Source organism: Anser anser, assembly GCF_964211835.1.
Source record: "Anser anser genome assembly, chromosome: 2".
NCBI classification, from domain to species: domain Eukaryota; kingdom Metazoa; phylum Chordata; class Aves; order Anseriformes; family Anatidae; genus Anser; species Anser anser.
Window position 1 is genome coordinate 95,965,681 of NC_139721.1, and position 21,261 is coordinate 95,986,941.

General features: G+C 42.4%; 1 protein-coding gene across 16 annotated transcripts in view; it reads left to right on the plus strand.

Annotated features, from left to right (window-relative positions):
- Positions 1-11,161: 11,161 nt before the first annotated feature.
- The window catches only part of LOC310895043 (solute carrier family 12 member 7-like), a 78,896-nt gene continuing 68,796 nt past the window's right edge, over positions 11,162-21,261 (plus strand). For 2 of the 16 annotated variants that reach the window (XM_083825821.1, XM_083825822.1), the window contains exon 1: positions 11,162-11,558. In XM_083825821.1, coding sequence (XP_083681947.1) covers positions 11,444-11,558 — 115 coding nt within the window. In that variant the 5' untranslated portion in view covers positions 11,162-11,443. Of the gene's footprint in view, positions 11,595-11,624; positions 12,121-12,223; positions 12,284-18,939; positions 19,829-21,261 lie in introns of those variants that run through there. The other 14 variants (XM_083825827.1, XM_083825817.1, XM_083825829.1 and 11 more) reach the window with 14 other exon arrangements.

Consider the following 21,261-nt stretch of genomic DNA (forward strand, 5'->3'; position numbering starts at 1 on the left):
ATAGCCCAAGTCCCAGAAGGCAAAGGCAGGCACTGGGAGAATGAAGAACCATCCACAGTAGCAGAAGATCAGGTTCAAGACCACCTAAGGAACCTGAAGGTGCACAAGTCCATGGGACCTAATGCGATGCATCCAAGGGTCCTGAGCGAACTGGTGGATGAAGTTGCTAAGCCACTACCATCATATTCGAGAAGTTGTGGCACTCTGGTGAAGTTCTGCGTGACTGGAAGACAGGAAACAACCACCATTTTAAAAAACAGATGAAAGGAAGACCTGACAGGACAGTCAGTCTCACTTCTGTGCCTGCCAAGACCATGGGGGCAGATCTTCCTGGAAACTATGCTAAGGCACATGGAAAACAAGGAGGTGACTGATGACAGCCAACATGGCTTCACTAAGGGCAGATCATGCCTTACAAATTTGGTGGCCTTCTATGACAGGGTTACAGCACTGGTGGATAAGGGAAGAGCAACTGGTATCACCTAGCTGGACTCATGCAAAACATTTGACACTGTCTGGCATGATATTCTTGTCTCCAAACTGGAGAGACATGGATTTGACAGACAGACCACTCAACGGTTAAGGAATTGGCTGGATGGTTGCACTCAAAAAGTCAGTCAATAGCTCAGTGTCCAAGTGGAGACAGTAACCAGTGGTGTTTCTCAGGGGTCAGTATTGGGACTGGCTCTCTTTAACAACTTTGTCCCTGACGTGGACAGTAGGATTGAGTGCACCATCAGCAGATCACCAAGTTGTGTGATGTGGTCACCGTGCTGGAGGGAAGGAATGCCATCCAGAGGGACCTAGACAAGTTTGACAGGTGGGCCCATGTGAACATCAGAAGTTCATCAAGGCTGAGTGCAAGGGCCTGCACCTGGGTCAGGGTAATCCCCAGCACAAATACAAGCTGGGTGGAGAATGGATTGAAAACAGCTCTGAGGAGAAGGACCTGGGGGGGGGGGGGGGGGGGGTTGTTGGTTGATGAGAAGGCAATGTGTACTTGCAGGTCAGAAATCCCACCTGCATCAAAAAGCCTGGGCTGCATCAAAATAAGCATGGTCAGCAGATGGAAGGAAGTGATTCTCCTTTTCTCTGCTCTTGTGAGACCCTACCTAGAGTACTGTATTCAGCTCTGGGGCCCCCAGTATAAGAAGGACATGGATGTATTGGAGCAAGTTCAGAGGAGGGCAACAAAGATCATCAAAAGACTGGAACACCTCTTCTATGAAGAGAGGCTGAGGCAGTTGGGGTTGTTCATCCTGAAGAAGAGAAATCTCCTGGGAGACTTTATAGCAGTCTTCTAGTATCTAAAGTTGGCCTACAGGAAAGCAGGAGAGGGACTCTTTGTTAGGGAGTGTAGTGATAGGACAAGGAATAATAGTTTTAAACTAAAAAAAGTAGATTGAGATTGTATGTTAGGTGGAAATTCTTACTCAGAGAGTAGTGAGGCACTGGAACAGATTGCCCAGAGAAGTTGTGTATGCCCCATCCCTGGAAGTATTTTAGGCCAGGTTGGATTGGGCTTTGAGCAACCTGTTCTAGTGGAAAGTGCACCTGTCCATTAAAGGGTGATTAGAACTTGATGATCTTTCAGGTCTCTTCCAGTCCAGGAGCCCCTGGACCATGGGCAGAAGGTGTGTACATGGTTGTAGTGCAATTAAGCCCTATTAGTGCACTCAGGAGCATGACAGAAATTTTTGCATATCATTAACTCTGCTGGTTGGAACAAAGCTGAGCCTCAGAAGAAGTTTGCCTAGTTTACCCTTTTCAACAATAGTGCTGAATAATTTAGCAACTTTATATGAAATTTGTGGACATATGTTGTTTCTTTCCATGTTTCTTCCATAACTTCTGATTATCCTGAGGACGAGTCCAGTTAGCAATTAGATCTATTTCTCATTTGAGGAATTTCTCAGCTAGCTTCTTGTTCTCTGCCTGATATGCCTTGTATTTTGGAAACCTTCTGTATTAACTAATCTCAGTTACTGTCTAGAAAAGTGAAATCCCTGTGAGAGGCTCCAATGTCAGAGAATTTCATGTGAAAAAACACCGTATTGGCTGATGCAGGCAAACACATACCTTTGCACTTTGCTGCTTATTCATGTTTTTTTTTTTTTTCAACAGATTACACAATACACATCTTTTTCTATTGTAATCTGAAGCCAGAATTCTCTGAAATACTGCTGTTTGTCATGGCACCAGAGAAGTCTACCCAACTTCATGGACTAAAAATCACAATAAATTATCACCATATAAACTAATGACAGGACGAAGTGATCCAACTCAATCTAAAGATTTCTAGACCTCGGAAAGCTTTTACAAACCAACAGAACTCTTGAGTTCTGCTCTTATTACAGAATCCACTTGAGTTTACTGTCATGCAAATCCTGTCCATGAAATAAAGGATTACAAAGCAAATCCCAGTCTTTTTAGAAATCTGTGTCGTGATACCAGCACATGAGCTGATACATCATTATTCAGTACACATGCTGACACCGCATGACACCTGATGACATGCGTCCCAGGCTTCTGAGGGAACTGGCTGATGTAGTCACAAAGCCACTCTCCATCATATTGAAAAATCATGGCAGTCAGGCAAAGTCTGGGAAGACTGGGAAAAGGGAAACATCATTCCCATTTTTAAAAAGGGTAGAAGAAGATTCCCATTTTTAAAAAGGGAAGACCCAGGGAACTACAGACCGGTGAGCCTCACCTCTGTGCCTGGGAAGATCATGGAACAAATCCTCCTGGAGGCAAAGCTGCAGGACAAGGAGGTGATCTGGGACAGCCAGCAAGGATTCACCAAGGGTAAATCATGCCTGACCAATCTGCTGGTCTTCTATGATGGAGTGACTGCATCAGTCAACAAGGGAAAACCGACTGATGTCATCTACTTGGACTTCTGTAAAGCCTTTGACATGGTCCCACACGACATCCTAATCTCTAAATTGCAAAGACATGGATTTGAAGGGTGGACTATCCGGTGGATAAGGAATTGGCTCAACGGCCACACCCAGAGAGTAGTGGTCAATGGTTCTATGTCCAGGTGGAGGCCAGTGATGAGCAGTGTCCCTCAGGGGTCTGTCTTGGGACCAGTGATTTTCAGTATCTTCATCAATGACATAGTGTTGTGGTTTAACCCGGCTGGCAGCTAAACACCACACAGCCGTTCGCTTACCCTCCCCCCTCCCTCTCTGGGATGGGGGAGAGAAACGGGAAAGTGAAGCCGGTGAGTTGAGATAAAGACAGTTTATTAAGACAGGAATATAATAATAACAATAATAATAATAATAGTGATAATGATAATAGTATTAACAATAATAATGTGTAAGAAAACAAGTGATGCACAATGCAATTGCTCACCACCCGCTGACCGATGCCCAGCCTATCCCCGAGCAGCCGGCCCCCCCACCCCGGCCAGCCACCCCTATATATTGTTTAGCATGACGTCAGATGGTATGGAATACCCCTTTGGCCAGTTTGGGTCAGCTGTCCTGGGTCTGTCCCCTCCCAGCTCCTGCTGCACCCCCAGCCTGCTCGCTGGCAGGACAGAGCGAGAAGCCGAAAAGTCCTTGGCCTGGTGTAAACACTGCTCTGCAACAATTAAAACATCAGCATGTTATCAGCGCTCTTCTCATCCTAATCCAAAACATAGCACCCTACCAGCTACTATGAGGGAAAATTAACTCTGTCCTAACTGGAACCAGGACACATAGACAATGGGATTGAGTGCACCCTCAGCAAGTTTGCAGATGACACCAATCTAAGTGGTGCAGCTGATAGCAAAGCAGGAAGAGATGCCATTCAAAGGGACCTGGACAGGCTGAAGAAGTGAGCCTATGTGAACCGCATGAGGTTCACCAAGTCCAAGCGCAAGGTGCTGCACCTGGGTTGGGGCAATCCCAGACAGGAGTACAGACTGGGTGAAGAACTCATTGAGAGCAGCCCTGAGGAGAATGACTTGGGGATTCTGGTGGACAAAAGGCTTGGCATGAGCCAGCAGTATGCACTTGCAGCCCAGAAGGCCAACTGCATCCTGGACTGCATCAAAAGAGGTGTGACCAGTAGGTCGAGGGAGGTGATTGTCCCCCTCTGCTCTGCCCTTGTGAGGCCCCATCTGCACTACTGCATCCCGGTTTGGGGCCCCTAGCACAAGAAAGATGTGGACATGTTAGAGCAAGTCCAAAGGAGAGCTACAAAGATGATCAGAGGGCTGAAGCACCTCTCCTATTTAGAAAGGCTGAGAGAGCTGGAGATGTTCAGCTTAAAGAAGAGAAGGCTCCAGGGAGACCTCACTGCAGCTTTTCAGTGCTTAAAGGGGTCTTACAAAGAAGATGGAGAAGGACTCTTTACTCAGGTAGATAATGATAGGACAAGGGGAAATGGTCTTAAACTAAAAGAGGATAGATTTAGACTAGACTTTAGGAGGAAATTCTTCACTGTAAGGGCAGTGAGGTACTGGAACAGGTTGCCAAGAGAAGTGGATGCCCCATCCCTGGAGGTGTTCAAGGCCAGGCTGGATGGGGCCTTGGCCAGCCTGATCTAGAAGGTGGCATACCTGCCTATGGCAGGGGGATTGGAGTTAGATGACCTTTAAGGGCCCTTCCAACCTGAGCCATTCTATGATTCTATGATTGTAATCAGATGTGATTTCCTCCCCTTCCCATTCTTCAGCCTTGGGTCAACTAAGATTCATATATCTTCCCAGTGGAGGACTAGTTGTTGAATCCAGTTGTGTTCTGAGCCTTTTATAAGTAAAAATACTTGCTACTAGTTTTGCAGATACCGTTCAATAATTATACATGTAAGGTTTTTTTGTACCAGTATCCTAACATGCTCCATACTGTGGTGAATGCACCTTCTTAAATCATTCCAACAAAGGATCCTCCAGAATGTTCTCTATCAGTGATTTTGCTATTTAGAAAGAGTGCTGCCAGATGCCACATTTCAGTGGCATTCCATTTTCATACAAGTATGTGCTCTTCTATCAGCATGCTCTGACTGTGAAAGACCGTAGCTAACTTCTGTAACAGAGATGTCACTGAGGATTTCTGGACCTGCTGCTCAGTATTCCGTATCCCCAAAACCGTGTGATTCCACCATTGTGGTTTTCTTCAGGCTGCCTAGAAAATGCCAGTTTACTACTTGCATTGACTGTGTTGGCAGTGACTAATTGCATCAGGTTTCATAAGCTTCCATTTCCATGTGGTCTGACTGCAAGACAGACATATAGTCAGACACTTCGCTTCAGACACAACAAGGTACTGTAGAATGTCTACAGAAATGCCCTTGCTATGACCACCTGGACAATGGAAACTCTGACTCTCAAGATGTCCACTGTAATGTGTTAACCTGAACTGTAGTCTAGATTGCAGTGACAACGGACTAAGGAATCAGGTGATGGCAGAGTATGATGCTCCTCCATCTCTCATTGATGAGACACAAGTAGTGAAACTGAATTGTAGAACGGTTCCACTTAGCATGGTGCATGGGACTCTGGGAATGCCCAGGAAATAAAAAGCCCAGTGGCTGGCTTACATTTTTAGTCACAAGATGGTAACAGTGGGGAAGATCTGGCTGTTAGAAGGCAAATGTCAGATTGGAAAGGTGTCATGCTAAATTTGGATTACACTCTAAAAAAGATAGTTATTTCTTCCCAAGATAAATATTCACTTCCTGTAGTCCTGATCCTCTGACATATTTATGGCAGTATGTCTTTATTCTGAATTGAACAGATAAAGACGTTTCCCTCCATTACTTATTACTGCAATCTGTGTCACCCACAGACCTCACTAGAAAAATCTAAATGATTAAGGAAATTAAATTTTCAGAGCAAATCCTAACCTGTGTTGCTCCCTGCTTTATGTTTTGATATTTTCTGCCTCTTAACACTGTCAGGAAGTTGTTTTGAAATATATGGAAGGCATATGAAGTGAACTCCATGAAAGTTTCCAACCAAATTTCAACTGGTACCAAACCAAATGCCTTTGCTATTTTCATATGGGCTGTAATACTAGAACAACTTTAACTGTTCAGGTATGTAATCTTGTTCTGCAAAATGTATATATCATCTTTCCTCAAAACAAAATTATATTTGAACCACTTAGCTCAACTTTCCCAAGTCACTCTTTCCCCCTTTTTTAGGTATTGATGTTTCAGTATCGACAAGGATATTTGCTGGGGGTGGGGGGAGGGGGAGGAGGGGGAGTCATGATGAAGTCATGCAATCACCAGCTTTTGTTCTCACGGGGGACTTCAACTTCCCAGATGTATGCTGGAAATTGCCAGCATATGCAGAGAAAAAAATCAGGAAGGCTAAAGCCCAGCACGAGCTCAGCCTCGCCACTATGGTTAAGGATAACAAAAATGGTTTTTATAAATATATTAACAGCAAGAGGAGGGCCAAGGAGAATCTCTGTCGTTTGCTGGATGCTGGGGGGGGGGGGGGGGGAGTGGATGGGACATGACTGATGAGGATAGGGAAAGGGCTGAGGTTCTTAATGCCTTCCTTGCATCTGTCTTTACCAGTCAGGGTACTCAGCGTCCTGAACTGGAAGCTTGGGACAGGGAGCAGAAGAAACTCCCTGCAGTTCAGGTGGAAACAGAGACCTGTTGCTCCACCAGGACTGTCAGAAGTCCATGGGCCAGATGGGATCCACCTGAGGGTGCTGAGGAAGTTGGCAGATGTGACTGCTGGGCTACTTTCCATCATCTATCGGTGGTCATGGTCATCCAGAGAGGTGCCAGATGACTGGAGACTTGCTAATGTGATGCCCATCTATAAGAAGGGTCATAAGGAGGACCTGGGGAACTACAGGACTGTTGCATTGCGACCCCATGGACACCAGGGTTCTTTTAGGATCAGTAACTGCTACCTCTTTATTGATGACATAACTTCATTCCTTGTTGCATTCCCGTATTGAGGACAGGCTCCCTTCTTATACTATTCGCCCAACAGCAGTACTTTTCCACTACCCATTCATTGGTCAACAACTTTGCCTGGCAACCGCAAACACCCAGCAACTTCCATGCCTTAACGGCTGGAGAACAAGCAACCCGAGATGGCAAGGAGTCTCCTGAATCACCCTTCTTTGTTCACTCTAAACTGTTTACATTCCTGATGGCCTCATCGTTAAGAGTCCAATGTTATCACCAACCATGGGGCTTGTCGACACCCATGGCCAGACTCCCACACAGGACTGTCAGCCTGACCTCAGTGCCAGGAAAGGCAATGGAACAGGTCATCTTGAATGCACACAGCATGTGGGGGACAACCAAGGGATCAGGCCCAGTCAGCACAGGTTCGTGAAAGGCAAGTCCTGCCTGACCAACCTCATTGCCCTCTATGACCGGGTGACCTGCCTGGTGGATGAGGGAAAGGCTGTTGATGTAGTCTACCTAGACTACAGCACGGCCTTTGACATCGTCTCCCACAGTATTCTCCTGCAGAAGCTGGCAGCCCATGGTGTGGATAGGTACACTTTTTGCTGGGTTAAAAACTAGTTGGACAGCTGGGCCCAGAGAGTGGTGGTGAATGGAGTGAAGTCTAGCTGGTCACCAGTCACGGGTCTTGTTCCTCAGGGGTCGATGTTGGGGCCCACCCTCTTCAATATCTTTATTGATGATTTGGTTGAGGGAATTGAGTGTGCCCTCAGTAAGTTTGCAGATGACACCAAGCTGTGGGGAAGTGTCGATTCTCCAGAGGGTAGGTAAGGCCCTGCAGAGGGACCTGGACAGGATGGGTCGATGGGCAGAGGCCAATGGGACATGTTCAACACATCTAAGTGCCGGGTCCTGCACTTTGGCCACAACTACCCCACGCAGCACTACAGGCTTGGGGCAGAGTGGCTGGAAAGCTTTGCAGAGGAAAAGGATCTGGGGATGTTGGTTGACACTCACCTGAACATGAGCCGGCCGTGTGCCCAGGTGGCCAAGAAGGACAACAGCATCCTGTTTTGTATCAGGAATAGCGTAGCCAGCAGGACCAGGAAGGTGATCGTACCCCTGTACTCTGCTCTGGTGAGGCCACAACTCGAGTACTGTGTTCAGTTTTGGGCCCCTCACTAGAAGGAAGACATCAAGGTCCTGGAACGTGTCCAGAGAAGGGCTATGAAGCTGGTGAAGGGTCTGGAGCACAAGTCCCATGAGGAGTGGCTGAGGGAATTGGGCTTGTTTAGTCTGAAGAAGAGGAGGCTCAAGGGAGACCTTATTGCTCTCTACAACTACCTGAAAGGAAGGTGTGGGGAGCTGGGGGTCAGCCTCTTCTTGCAGATAACTAGAGACAGGACTAGAGGGAATGGCCTCAAGTTGCACCAGGGGAGGTTCAGGTTGGAAATTAGGAGACATTTCTTCACAGAAAGAGTAGTCAGGCATTGGAACGGGTTGTCCAGGGAGGTGGGGAGTCACCATCCCTGGGGGTGTTTAAAAGGTTGGAGCTGGTGCTTAGAGACATGATTTAGTCATTGATAATGGCAGTAGGGATATGGTTATATCAGATGATCTTGGAGGTGTTTTCTAACCTTAATGATTCTATAATTCCGTGTTCATTCAAAAGTTGTTTGGTCCAAAGCTTTGTTTTCTCTTGCTCTTATCATTTCTAGGTGTATAAGTTGTATCATGTTGAATCAAAATTGAACACTGCAGTCCTAATTTCTCCCCATTCCACCTTCTGTGCATACAGATGTGAAGTTTTCATCTTCTTCACTGTACATGAATTTCTTTCAGTGGAATTCTTAAGCACCGGATGGATGGTATTGAAAAATTATCATCTGTTTCAAATTCTCTTATCAATGCTTATACATGACACCATGCACACTGTTCAGTCTGTTTTGAAGAGAGAATTATATTTTTTCAAATATATTTTAAAATTACATTTGCCATTCTAGTTAATCATTGTATCTGGTTCCATAGTACTGTTAATTTTGATAATAGCCTTTACCATGATGAAATTAAATTTAAAGTAAAATGTGCCCCAAAATATCCTTGCCTCTGCAGTACTATCAATAACACTGTAAATCCCTTATCGCTAACAAAGATACCATTTCAGTTAGTTTCTTGGAAAAGGCAGGAGAAGGATGAGGAGACACATCTCTAAGAAAGAAAGTTCTTTCTCATGCAGCCATCTTCTCATTACTATAGAATCATAGAATCATAGAATATCCTGAGTTGGAAGGGACCCTTAAGGATCATCAAGTCCAACTCTTGATACTGCACAGGTCTACCCAAAAGTTCAGACCATGTGACTAAGTGCACAGTCCAATCTCTTCTTAAATTCAGACAGGCTCGGTGCAGTGACCACTTCCCTGGGGAGCCTGTTCCAGTGTGCAACCACCCTCTCTGTGAAGAACCCTCTCCTGATGTCGAGCCTAAATTTCCCCTGCCTCAGCTTAACCCCGTTCCCGCGGGTCCTGTCACTGGTGTTAATGGAGAAAAGGTCTCCTGCCTCTCGACACCCCCTTACGAGGAAGTTATAGACTGTGATGAGGTCTCCCCTCAGCCTCCTCTTCTCCAGGCTGAACAGGCCCAGTGACCTCAGCCGTTCCTCGTATGTCTTCCCCTCCAGGCCTTTCACCATCTTCGTAGCCCTCCTCTGTACACTCTCCAACAGTTTAATGTCCTTTTTGTACTGTGGTGCCCAGAACTGCACACAGTACTCGAGGTGAGGCCGCACCAGCGCAGAGTAGAGCGGGACAATCACCTCCCTTGACCTACTAGCGATGCCGTGCTTGATGCACCCCAGGACACGGTTGGCCCTCCTGGCCGCCAGGGCACACTGCTGGCTCATATTCAACTTGCTGTCTACCACGACCCCCAGATCCCTCTCTTCTAGGCTGCTCTCCAGCGTCTCATCGCCCAGTCTGTATGTGCAGCCAGGGTTTCCCCGTCCCAGGTGCAGGACCCGGCACTTGCTCTTATTGAACTTCATGCGGTTGGTGATCGCCCAGCTCTCCAACCTATCCAGATCCCTCTGCAAGGCCTTTCCACCCTCAATCGAGTCCACAACTCCTCCAAGTTTGGTGTCATCAGCAAACTTGCTCAAAATACCTTCTATTCCTACATCCAGATCGTTTATAAAAATATTGAAAAGTACCGGCCCTATAGTTATACTACAGACTGAATGAGGGCAAACTGCCAAGCCCATACCAGACATCAGTTACCATGCCTCTCTGCCTCTCCTTTTCTTGCTGACCTGCTATCTATCCTACCATATCTGGGTACACTTCCCTGTCATCTCTGATGTCCAGAATCCCCCTTATTTGGAGGCATCTACTCCATCAGACCGTGCATTAGGTTGACATCTTCCATCCCACTGAGGTATAGGACCTGCAGACCATTCAGAGTCTTCTTCAAAAATGCATAGATATGCACCAAAATGAGTCCTGCTCTATTCTAACATTTTGCTGGGAAGGGAGAAGAGCAGAAGAAGGAAAAAAAAGGACCTTAGTTTCCAAGCCTGCTTTTCCCACTTTTGGAGTGGAGATGGTACAATCCTGCTCTGGGAAGGATGTTTAGGATAATCAAGAGCTACAGCTCATCACTAATGCTACATAATTAATATTTTTTTTTAATCAGCCCATTCACTGATTCTTGGAATCTGCTTCACTCTAGGTCAGAGATTACATGTTTACTCGAGCATGGAACGTGGAGCCTTCTGCTGTCCTCTACAACCCACAGCTACTGTGTAGGAGAGCAGATTTCTGGGAACCATCTGTATCTGGTAATTCCAAGGTGCGCAGAGGACTTTCTCTTCCACTCATCTAAAAGGTGACCTGCAAAGCCCCTGCATGGGGTTTCTGGATGCTGTCATACCTTAGAGGTTCAGTACCCTACAGTCTGGCTTTGGTTTCCTTTGGAAGATAGTTTCTGTCTGCTGGGATCTGAGAAGCAGCAGCAGCCTGGTAGTCCTAGTGCTGCAGGCATATGTGCAAGGCAAGATTTGACAAGGAGAGGAAGGTGTGTTGTGTGTGGTGGTTTTTTTTGTTTGTTTGTTTGTTTTTGTGCCCAATAGCCGTAGCACTGATACACAAACACACACCCTCCGCTGGCTGTTTACCCAATGGCACTAGCTGGACCCACTTCTCCCTGCCTTAGGAGCACTTAGGCGCTCCGCATCACCCCTGCAGGAGAACAAAATCTGCCACAGACTGCCTCAGCTCTGAACTGGGAAGCTGCATATATGTAAATAAGACCTTCCCTTCCCACCTGCGTGCACCAAGCGACCTTTCACATCGGAGCCTTGTCTCCAATAAAATCGCTTAGGCCATTTTTTACTGGAAGCGGTGGCAGGAGGAGGCGGTGGCTTGGTGTCGGCCACCCCCCTCCCGCTGCGTGAGGAAATGGCTCTCACGTGAGGGAGGCGGTAGCGCTCGCCTCACCCTACCCGCTACCTTGGGGGGGAGGTGCCAGTGTGTTCCGGGAGCTGCGCTCGGGTCGGCGGCGTGCGATGCCGACCAACTTCACTGTGGTGCCGGTAGAGGCGCAGGGCGAGAAGCGGGACCCGGCGGAGCGGGATGCGCAGCGGCAGGAGGAGGAAGAGGACAACAGGGACCGGGGCCCCAGTGAGAGAGAGGAGCGGGGTGGCGCCGGGTGTTTGTGTGTGTGAGGAGCGAGGTTCCCGGTGCCACCGGGCTGTGGAGGGGCGGGCCGAGTCGCTCCCGGAGGGCCTGTGCTACATGTAAAGGGGATGCCTTTCTTTTCTGTAGCGGGTGTTGCGGGGTCTACGTGCCCTGCTCAGGTGGGGGAAGTGCGGGAGAGGACGAAAGTCCGGTGCCTGAGGTGGCTGAGAGTTTATTTCTCTGTGTTTCCACATACTACTGCAGTCGCCACTGGCCGAGACGAGGAAGTACTCCCGGGTCAGCTCTAGCCTCGGGAGCGGGGCTGCTCGCTGCCTGCCGAGTGCGCGCGGCGGCCCGCTGAGGACAGTGAGCCGCGGTGCAAGTCTGGGTCTGCTTCGTGCCTTTGCGGGAGAACAGGAGTAACCAGCGCCGCTGGCAGTTAAGCGGGAAGGCATAAAAGCTATGTTTCTGTTTAAAAGTCAGGTCCCGGTGGAGTTTACTGGAGAGAGAGGAGGAGAGATTTCTGACTGTGAAGAAGAGTGTAATCATACCTGGATTGTTTCAGGTGTTTGTCTAGCTATGTGCCTGTGCATCAGCATCTGTGTTTTATTAGATGTGGTAGGTTTTTTACCTGATAGTAGTGCATTAGAAATGTTCTCTTCTACTAGGCCTCACTCATGATGGCACCGAGGTGAGAAGAATCGAACCTGAGGTGGAGCTTGAACATTGTAAGACTCTGTTCAGGGCAGCCTGTTCTGTGACAGAACGGGTATTTGTCTACAAGCAGTGGTGGGAAAATAAGAGCTTTTGTCACTCAGATAATAAGGCCCTTCTAGGGAAGTAATAACTCTATTTTCCTTTGGCTCAAAAGCCCTCAACACTTCCTCTTTCTGAAGTATGTTGCAGCAGCAATGCCAAGCATGGTCCCTGAGTAGGCCAGCACTGTGAAAGCTGGTTGAATCTCGCATGTTATTTTGGACACTGTATTACAGTCGAAACATGTTCCTAATACAATTTTTTTTTTAGATGTTAGATGATTACAGGTGAAAAGACAGGTTGTAAAAAGGCAGTTTGTCATAATGGTGGTTTCTCCTGCTGGTGATATAGGTCACAGATAAAATAAGGATAATACCATATGATGTAGGATGTGAACACGAAAATGTGAAAACAAATATTTGACAAAGTTAATTATTTATTTTCATCCATTTGTGCGTAAAGATTCCTTGGAAAGGTGGTTGAGAAAAACAAGCTGACAAAATTGGGTTGTTTGTTACAGAATTATAGAATGGTTTGGTTGAAAGGGAACTTTAATGATCTAGTCCAACACCATCTGTGTTTGAGCACGTGTTCATTTGTTTTCCCACAGAGCTTGCTCCCCTCACCCCCCAACCTGCCTGAAAAAGTTGCATGTTATTTGTAGTTGCATTTCCTTCAGTATGTTGAAATAATGAGCAACTGTTCAAATAACTGGCAATTTTTGTTAAAGTTTTTTTGTTGTTGTTATTCTTAAACTAAATTGAATAGGAAGTCATAAACAGTATAAACTCTGAGAGCAGTTTGATTCATATACTGGCTGGATAAAGGGCAGAAAAAAATGCATTTCTGAAGAGTGACTGCAACACAGAATTAATCAGTTTAGGCGGCTTTCCTTACAGTGATAAGGTAGTCAGAAAGGCACAGAGTGTGGTGTTAGGCCATATCACATTTCAAAATACTGAACATAAATATGAGTATGGCTAGACATGAGTTGTTAGTGTGCATATATATGAAGCATCTGGAAAGTCCGGAACATTCAGAAATCTTGCAGGGTTGGAAAAGGGAAGAGTGGAGTTGGTGCTTTTGTAATGGTTTATTTATAACCTTTTCATGGTGTAAGAGTTCGTAATTTTTCATATAATTAAGTCGAATTTATGTGGGCCTGAGAGTTATATTTGCACATTCTAGAAGACTGTAGTCTTCTAGAAATCCATCACTGGAGCCAATGAGTTTAATTTTTCCTGTTAATGGATCTGTAAATAACAAGTAGAGAGGAAAACACTGAAAAAGCTTTTTCAACCTGTAGACAAGGTACAGTCAGAGAGGTCTAAGTTCAGTAAGAGAGATTAGATGCTATACTTGGATACAGAGGTTGAGGAAATAAACAGCATACGTAATGTTGCCTTAGGTATTATACGTATCTGTGGTATGTAAACCTGTAATGCGTGAGATCATTAGATTAATGCTCTGTAATCAAATAGTTATCCTTAACTCATTCATTCTTCTGAGAGCTTTAAGAAATCCTAAAATACTGGATTTGTTAATATTAACCTCAGCTAAAAGATACTGTGGTTAAGCCCATCTAAAGGCTTGTGTTAAAACTAGCAGAAAACAGAACTAGTGCAATGGGGAAAAACATGCTTTTTCTGGTTTTGGAGTTGAAGTGAATGAGTGCTATAAAAAGTGAGAATTGCTAAAGTTGTAAAAAGGTGGAAGAAGGGTACAGCTGGGAGTAAAGGTGGGAGTAAGAAAACAGGTGGAATGAGACCTGCTTTAGATCACCCTTAGCCTATATAGCTCAGCATGTAATCTTATTGTTTGGGCTATCTAGAATTTTATCAGTTTTAACTGAATTGTATGGCTAACATATAAATAATTGTTTTGAAATTGCCTTGACTACCCTAGTCATTTTTTTTAAGTGTGTATCGCAAGTAAAATACTTTTGTTATTATCAGCTTTTCTGTGTAGTCTCCCTTTTTCATACATTCTCATCTGATAACTCATCTATGTGATCAGAGAGTAAGCTGAGATGTTCTTACTCTACGTTCCTCACTCCATAAACGTGAAATTCTAGCCTTGTATTTTCTGATTGTGTGACGCTTATATGTGTGCATAGGAGGTGAAAGCTTACATGAGTGGCTGCTTGCCTGGATTATAGTACTGGCTATAGTAGGATTTGTGATGAAGAGTTATGGGGAAGGTCAGAAATTAATGTTTGGATTGAACAATACTGTTGAAGGTTGGGGTCTTACTGATTCAGATTCCTCCTGCTACTTTGTATATATTTATGTGTACCTGTCTTGTTCAGTGATCTTATAGTTCCCTATAAGGGAAGAGTGCTTAGGAAATAGTAATTAGTAAAAGAAGAGAAGGAAAGAGTGATCTGTTCTAGGGGGAGTAATGGATGAAGTTTAATAAGAATTTCTGGCTTTTTTTTTCTTCACATACATCAGTAATAACTGCCTATTGTATAGACCTCTGAAAACTTTGAAATCGATCAAATTTGTCTTTCATTACAAGTTCAACATGTCAGATGTTTTGGAACATTAACTAGCATCCTGCAGTGTTATATACCTAGCCACAGCAGTGTCTTATTTAGAAACCAATATGACAAGTAACTCCTACAAAAAAACTTAAATTGAAGAACCTCAATTACAAGGAATATCAATGGCAAACTTGATCGATTCCAAAGAAGTCATAGCATTTGTACTTAAGTGGGGATTCTGTTACTTTCTGTAAAATGCTAATTCCAGGAAAACAAGGGAATAGTTGAGGGTGCGTATATGCAATGGAGGGAAGACAGGTTAATCTCACTGACATTAGTAGCTGATTTTCTGTCTGCTTCTGCTTAAACACAGGACCAGTCTGCAGTTCAGAACTTACTGCACAGAAAAATACATTACATTTTTGTGTTCTGCTTCATCCCCTTGCAGTTTCTCCATATCTTCACACTTATTTAAATCTCCATAGATTAAGTACATAAGCAGGATGGAGAGGGATAATGAATCAGCGGTGTGCATGGTGTTTCCAGTACTGGCCAGAGGCTGATGCTGTTGTCTAGGGATATACATGGGCTGGTGAACATGATATTGTTTCCATGTTCTTCCAGGCTCCAACCACTTGTGGGTCAGATATAGCTGAGGTTTCTGTGAAACTTGATTTAAAAATATAAACTCACAAAATTAAGAAAAAATGAATCAAATTCTAAATTTATTTTTATTCTAAATACACTCAGCATGTTTCTCCTATGTAGTCAGGAAGATAATGTGTTTTTGGTATATCAGAAGCTGGCAGTAAATTCTGCTGTTCAGTGGCATATTACTTTTTGTTTATTTCTGAACCAGTCATCAAATCAAGCTAATACTTGTCAATCCCTTTCCAGATTACTCGTGATTTTATAAACCTAATCCCATCTCAACCCTATCACTTTACAAACTGAGTGTGATAAGTCATTCTATGTGGGAATCATTCCTTACTACTTGTTCTCCTTACTGTCTTTCTCTTGAACTATTTCTACTTCTGTTCATTTTGGAAGGATGGAGGTTCAAGAACAGTGTGTACTAATCATGTTGTGAATGGACTATGCTTTTTATACCTTTGTCTAACATGGACTTTATTTTTCATTCCCAATGTTCAAGCTGTGTTTTGAAAAAATCTTTGTACAGGTGTTTTTATGAAAGTCATAAACAGAGTATCTCATTTATGAAAGATAAGAATCAGCTAGCTTGGAGCCGTACTATCTAGGGTTGTTTTCCTTCATGTATGTAAATACTGACTTTTACAATTCTATGTTGAATTTTGCCTGTTGTGTTAATATCCATTTAGTCTCAAAGGTCCTCTGCAGCACTTCACAATTACCTTGTGTCTTGACTAAACTAAATAACTTGAAAGAGTTTCCAGCTGTCATACCTCTGGGCACCTAATTATTTTTGTTGTTGCATTTTATTAATATATGGAACAGTATATGTCTCAGCAGAACTTAAACAGCCATCTGACTATTTCCCTTGTCTGAGTAGACCATACTGGTCTATTTTCATACTCATTTACTGATGGCTTATCTGAAATCTCCTCTTTCAGTCCATGGTCACTTTATTTCTTTAAGCATGTTCAGTGAATTTCATTTCAAATTCACATTCGTTTCAAATGTCTTGGCAGACTAAGTCAGAGATCCTGATGGCAGACTATATAAATTCGATTTCCATTCTTATTGATTCTCTGAAAGAGCACTTTCAGCTTTGTGAGGCAGTCTCCCTTTAGAGAAATTACTGGTTACTTTCCCCCTGCCCCTTGGCATGCTGTATAATACAGTTTTGGAATGGAGAGTACTACTCCTGTTGCAGAGAAAGGCACATCTGACAGTTGATCACAGGTGTGGTTGAAACGTAGGATTTTTCTTTGCTGCGAGGGGCATTGACTGTCCAGGTCATCTCCAGATGTATGCCTAGCTATGCCAAGAGACTCTAATTGGTCCATTCACCATTTCAAAATGATGTATGTAGCCAATTTAATTCGAGTGTTTCTGCTCTATTAATAGCTACAAGGGAAATAAGTGGGAATAAGAGAGTCAGAGTTAAGGATAATGAACTAAATAATTTCACTTTTGTAACTGTTCAAACATGTTTTTAGACTGTTACAGTGTTTTCTCCTTTACAGAAAGAGAATGTTAAGTTACTGCTTGATACGGACTACAAATTATTATTTTTATTCAATTCTGTTGATGTCATGTAAATTAAATGCTAACATTCCCATATAGGACTTATTGCCTAAGAGCTAAATATAAATAATTCTAGTTATAAAGCAATTTTAGACTATTCCAGGAGGAGAGAATATCAGATATAGCGATAAAAACCCTCATAATGTTAAATTCTCTGATCCAGTAATGAAAATACTGTTACTGAGATCTCTTGATCATTTTATTGTTGGAAATCTGGCTTTCTTTTCTTAATGATATATTTCCAGTCATCAGAGTATGGTGAATAAAATTCTTCTGGTGCAACTGTTTTTTATTAGTTTTTCATAACAAGACTTTGTTCATAATGTTTTGTTATGGTATAATTTTTAAGATTATTGTGAACCATGTATTAAAATCTCAAGCACTGTAAGGGATATATAGTCAAGATGTTAAAGCATAGCAGATCATAATAGCTGCTGCTGAATAAACTAGGTCTGTCTCCAGTATTACTGTTTGTGGACTGTTTTAGGGAGCCAAAACAGCAAGAAACTGGCTATAATAGGAATACTAAGTTTTTTTCAGTAGGCTTTATTTCTGTGAGTCAGCTCATTGTAGAACAACAGCGTTGTTCCACTCCCATCTCAACACACATCGCCACCTTAAAAATAATGCAGATTATTTTTATTTGCTCTCTAAACTAATGAACTATAGTTTTATCAAAAACTACTTATTTTCTGGATTTGAGTAGAAATAATGAACTTGTGAGGATTTTTTCCCCTTTTACCCAACATGGGTTCCATTGTTCAAAAATAGATTCTCCTAATTATTCTCCTAATAGATTCCCATAACCCTTTCCTGGTTTTTGTGGTGGTACTTGCATAATTGGGTAATACTTGTTTTCTTACTTTATTGTATTGGATGTACCAGTTAAATAAGGAGGATGTTTTGTGCATACTATAACATGTATAACTGCAGCTGTTTGTATGCCATGGCTTTGTGAATTGTCCAGATAGTAGTTAGCAGAATATTAATTATTTTATTTCTGTGGTTAGTATAGGTCATGCTATCAGGATTCTGTCTGCAGTAGCCTGCCCCCCTCCCCTTCTTACCCCTTCCCCCAGTGTATTATCTCTGGTCCTTAAATAACTTTGCTCTTGAATCATAGCTACAGGGAAACATAGCTTAATAATGTCCCTATCCTTTGAAAGTATTTATTTGCTTCCTAATTTGTCAACAGCTAGCATTCTTAATTAGCTCCTTTAATTAGCTCTATCCTTTAGGTCACTCACAGCAACGAAAAATAAGCACTATTCAAGCCTGTTTAGGGAATCGTTCTAGGAGCCTTTGGAAGATGACATTATTAGTGGCAACTGCTTTAAAAAACATTATTTATTATGAAAATATGTATCTGAACAAATTAAGATCTCACTCTTTCTGGAAGAAGAAAGGAAAAACTTACTCTCTTTCTTGCCTTCTAACAGGGGGACATGTTTGTGCCTTCTTACACTGAAAGCCTCTTCTTGCAAGCCTGCTTGCTTGAAGCGAGTAAAACCTTTTAGTAGATTATTTCTATCTTGAAGAATGGGAAGCTTACTTTCCTTGAAAATATAACAGGGCTTGGCTTTGTTACTTTAGAGCTGGCCTGATAGAAACGTACCAGGACAGAAACAATCGAATTGCTCGCTGCTATTGATTAGTCCTATCTCCCTCTGCTGGCAAGACTTATACAGTGCAAGTGCTCCTCAGTTCCACAAGCTGTTTTTTTTTTTTTTGGGGGGGGGGGAGGGGGGCGGGGCGGGAAGAGGTGTAGGAGTCAAAACGAGGAGTGACAAGAGCCAGGCTTTTTGCAGTATCGCTCACTTAAAGCAGCTCTTGCAAGAGGAGCTTTAGGAAATGTTCCTGGAAGGAGCCTTCTGGCCTTTCCACAGGTGACCATTTTTTTTAGTGTAAAGTGTTAAGGTCACAGAGAAAATTAGATTTCAGTTTTGATGCGAAGATTAGACCACAGGAAATAGTCTGCTCTAAGCAATAACATCAGTTTAATAGAATTGAAATAGTTTGTATGAAGTTGCTTGAGGCTAGTGTAGAATGTGTAAAATAAGTTAATGCATAAACCAGAAAACAATGGTATATCTAATTTGAAAGAGAATTAACAACTTCTAAGCCAAGTCGTAAAGGGGACCCCTTTTTAACACAAGTATTTTGAAATTAAAAAGAGTACTTGCAAAGTTACTAGGATTATATTTTCAAGTGTTTTATTTATCTGCTACATCTTAAGTACAATACTACAAGCTCTTCCTACATAAAATCATTGTTTAGCAACTATACTTGCCTAAGATCTGTTCGTATGTACTTGATGCATAAAACCAACTTTTTTGATACTACATAAATCTGTGGAATAGGTTACTACTATTTGTTGTTAGTGTGTACCAATCTTTTTAAAAGTATCTCAAGGTGAATTAATTTGATGTGAAGAAAACCTTAAGCAATAGCTATTATTAGGTAAAGAGAGAGGTTTTCATTAACTTGATCCTGTCCGTTTCACTAAGTACAGTGTTTATTGCTAACAGAAATCCTGCAGCTTAATTCTGGTCAGAGAGTTTGTGACTGTCATATAGTTTGGCTTTATCATGTGCCTGTTCACAGTGCATGAAACCTTAATGATTTGTTTCAGGATTAATCCCTTACTAGTAAGAAACAGGATTTGAGGTCTTAAGCAAAGCTGGGAAGACGTAACTGTCAGTTTGTTTCCATTCTTGATGCATGAAGAATCAGCAGAGAAGGGTGATTTGATTTACTTTAATTATGAATGAGCAAGATAATGAAGAAAGTGGGCAAAATCCAAGTGAGTCTATTTCTATCTACAGTATTGCGTTTTAATGACTATTTTACTTAAGTATCAGGTTCTATACTTATAGCTGTCCTATGAAGTGTTTACAAGGAGGTTAAGTACATCATGTTCTGCTTTTCAAGGAAGCTTAAATTGTACTAGGCATTGGTGGCAATAGTGCAAGAAATTAGTTGATTTATTAAAAATACTTAGGCACTTATTTTAAAAGTATCACTTGTAAATGAAGTAGATTGCACTGACTTCCTAAGCCCATCCAATGGAAAAAAAATAATAATTATGGTGGTCAAGATGTGTTCAAAGTTATTGATGTCTCTTCCTAATTTGAATTTAAGTAAGGCAATTGTTCTTTAAAAATTTGGGTTTACTTTAGCACTCTAGAGAATACTTCTATACATTTTTGGAGTAGGAGGGGTAAGAAATTAATTTAAGATTGTCTGAGTCCTTTTATTGCCTGCTAATTAAAAAAAAGACATATAGGAAGTAAATATACATTATGAAGAAGATGGAATTTATGCTTTTTGCCACAGGCAACATGACACTTAGATATTTAAGTGACTTTTTAAATTTTTTAACCTTAAAATATTTATTTACAATAGATGCTTTTTTCTGCTTTTACAGACAGCATCTTGTCTTCATGTTTTCATTTTATAGTGGTTTGTTCTTAATATGACCCAATACTAACTTCATGAAATGCCTACCATAGTTTTTATTAGAAAGATCACTATATCTTGCTAACCAGATCATACTTCAATGTACATGGGCTGTGATTAAGAGTTGCCATTTGAAAATGTAGTGTTTTTTTTTAAATGTACCTGTTGCTTAGTTTGTTAGAGAACTTATCAAGGCCAAGCTGATTTGTGGCTATATGGTTCAATTTAGATAGTTTTCAGAGAAGTGAGAAATATCTGTATTCTTTTGCCATTTAAAAAATAACCTGCTTTTTCAGATTAATGTTAATTTGTTACAGTATAACAGGAGACATAGATGCTTGCCAAATGGGCTTGTTTGGTCAAAATTTGCTTGAATACAAAGGCAAATAGGACCATTTCTTGAATGTGAACAGTGTGTGACAGGTATAGTGTGGAACAGTGAGGAACCAGTGAATCTGGAAAGGATTTAGGGGTCAGACTGGAATAGAATAGCATGATCTTGGTTTAATGCTGTGGTAAAGGGCATGATCCTTGCAGTAGAAAGGTGATTATTATACTTCTGTAAATAGCACAACTGAGATTGTAGAAGGCTGTATTTGATTTTTTAGAGTTTGTATTTTCTTATATATCTTAAAAACTGGAAAGGATGTTGCCACAAAAATGACTGAAGATTAGGAGAATGCTTTATGAGCTTAGTTGGTTTAGTTTTTCCAAAAGAAGTTTGAGAAACTTGATGAGTATTGTAACCTTCACAGATGGAAAATAAGGAGTGCAAGT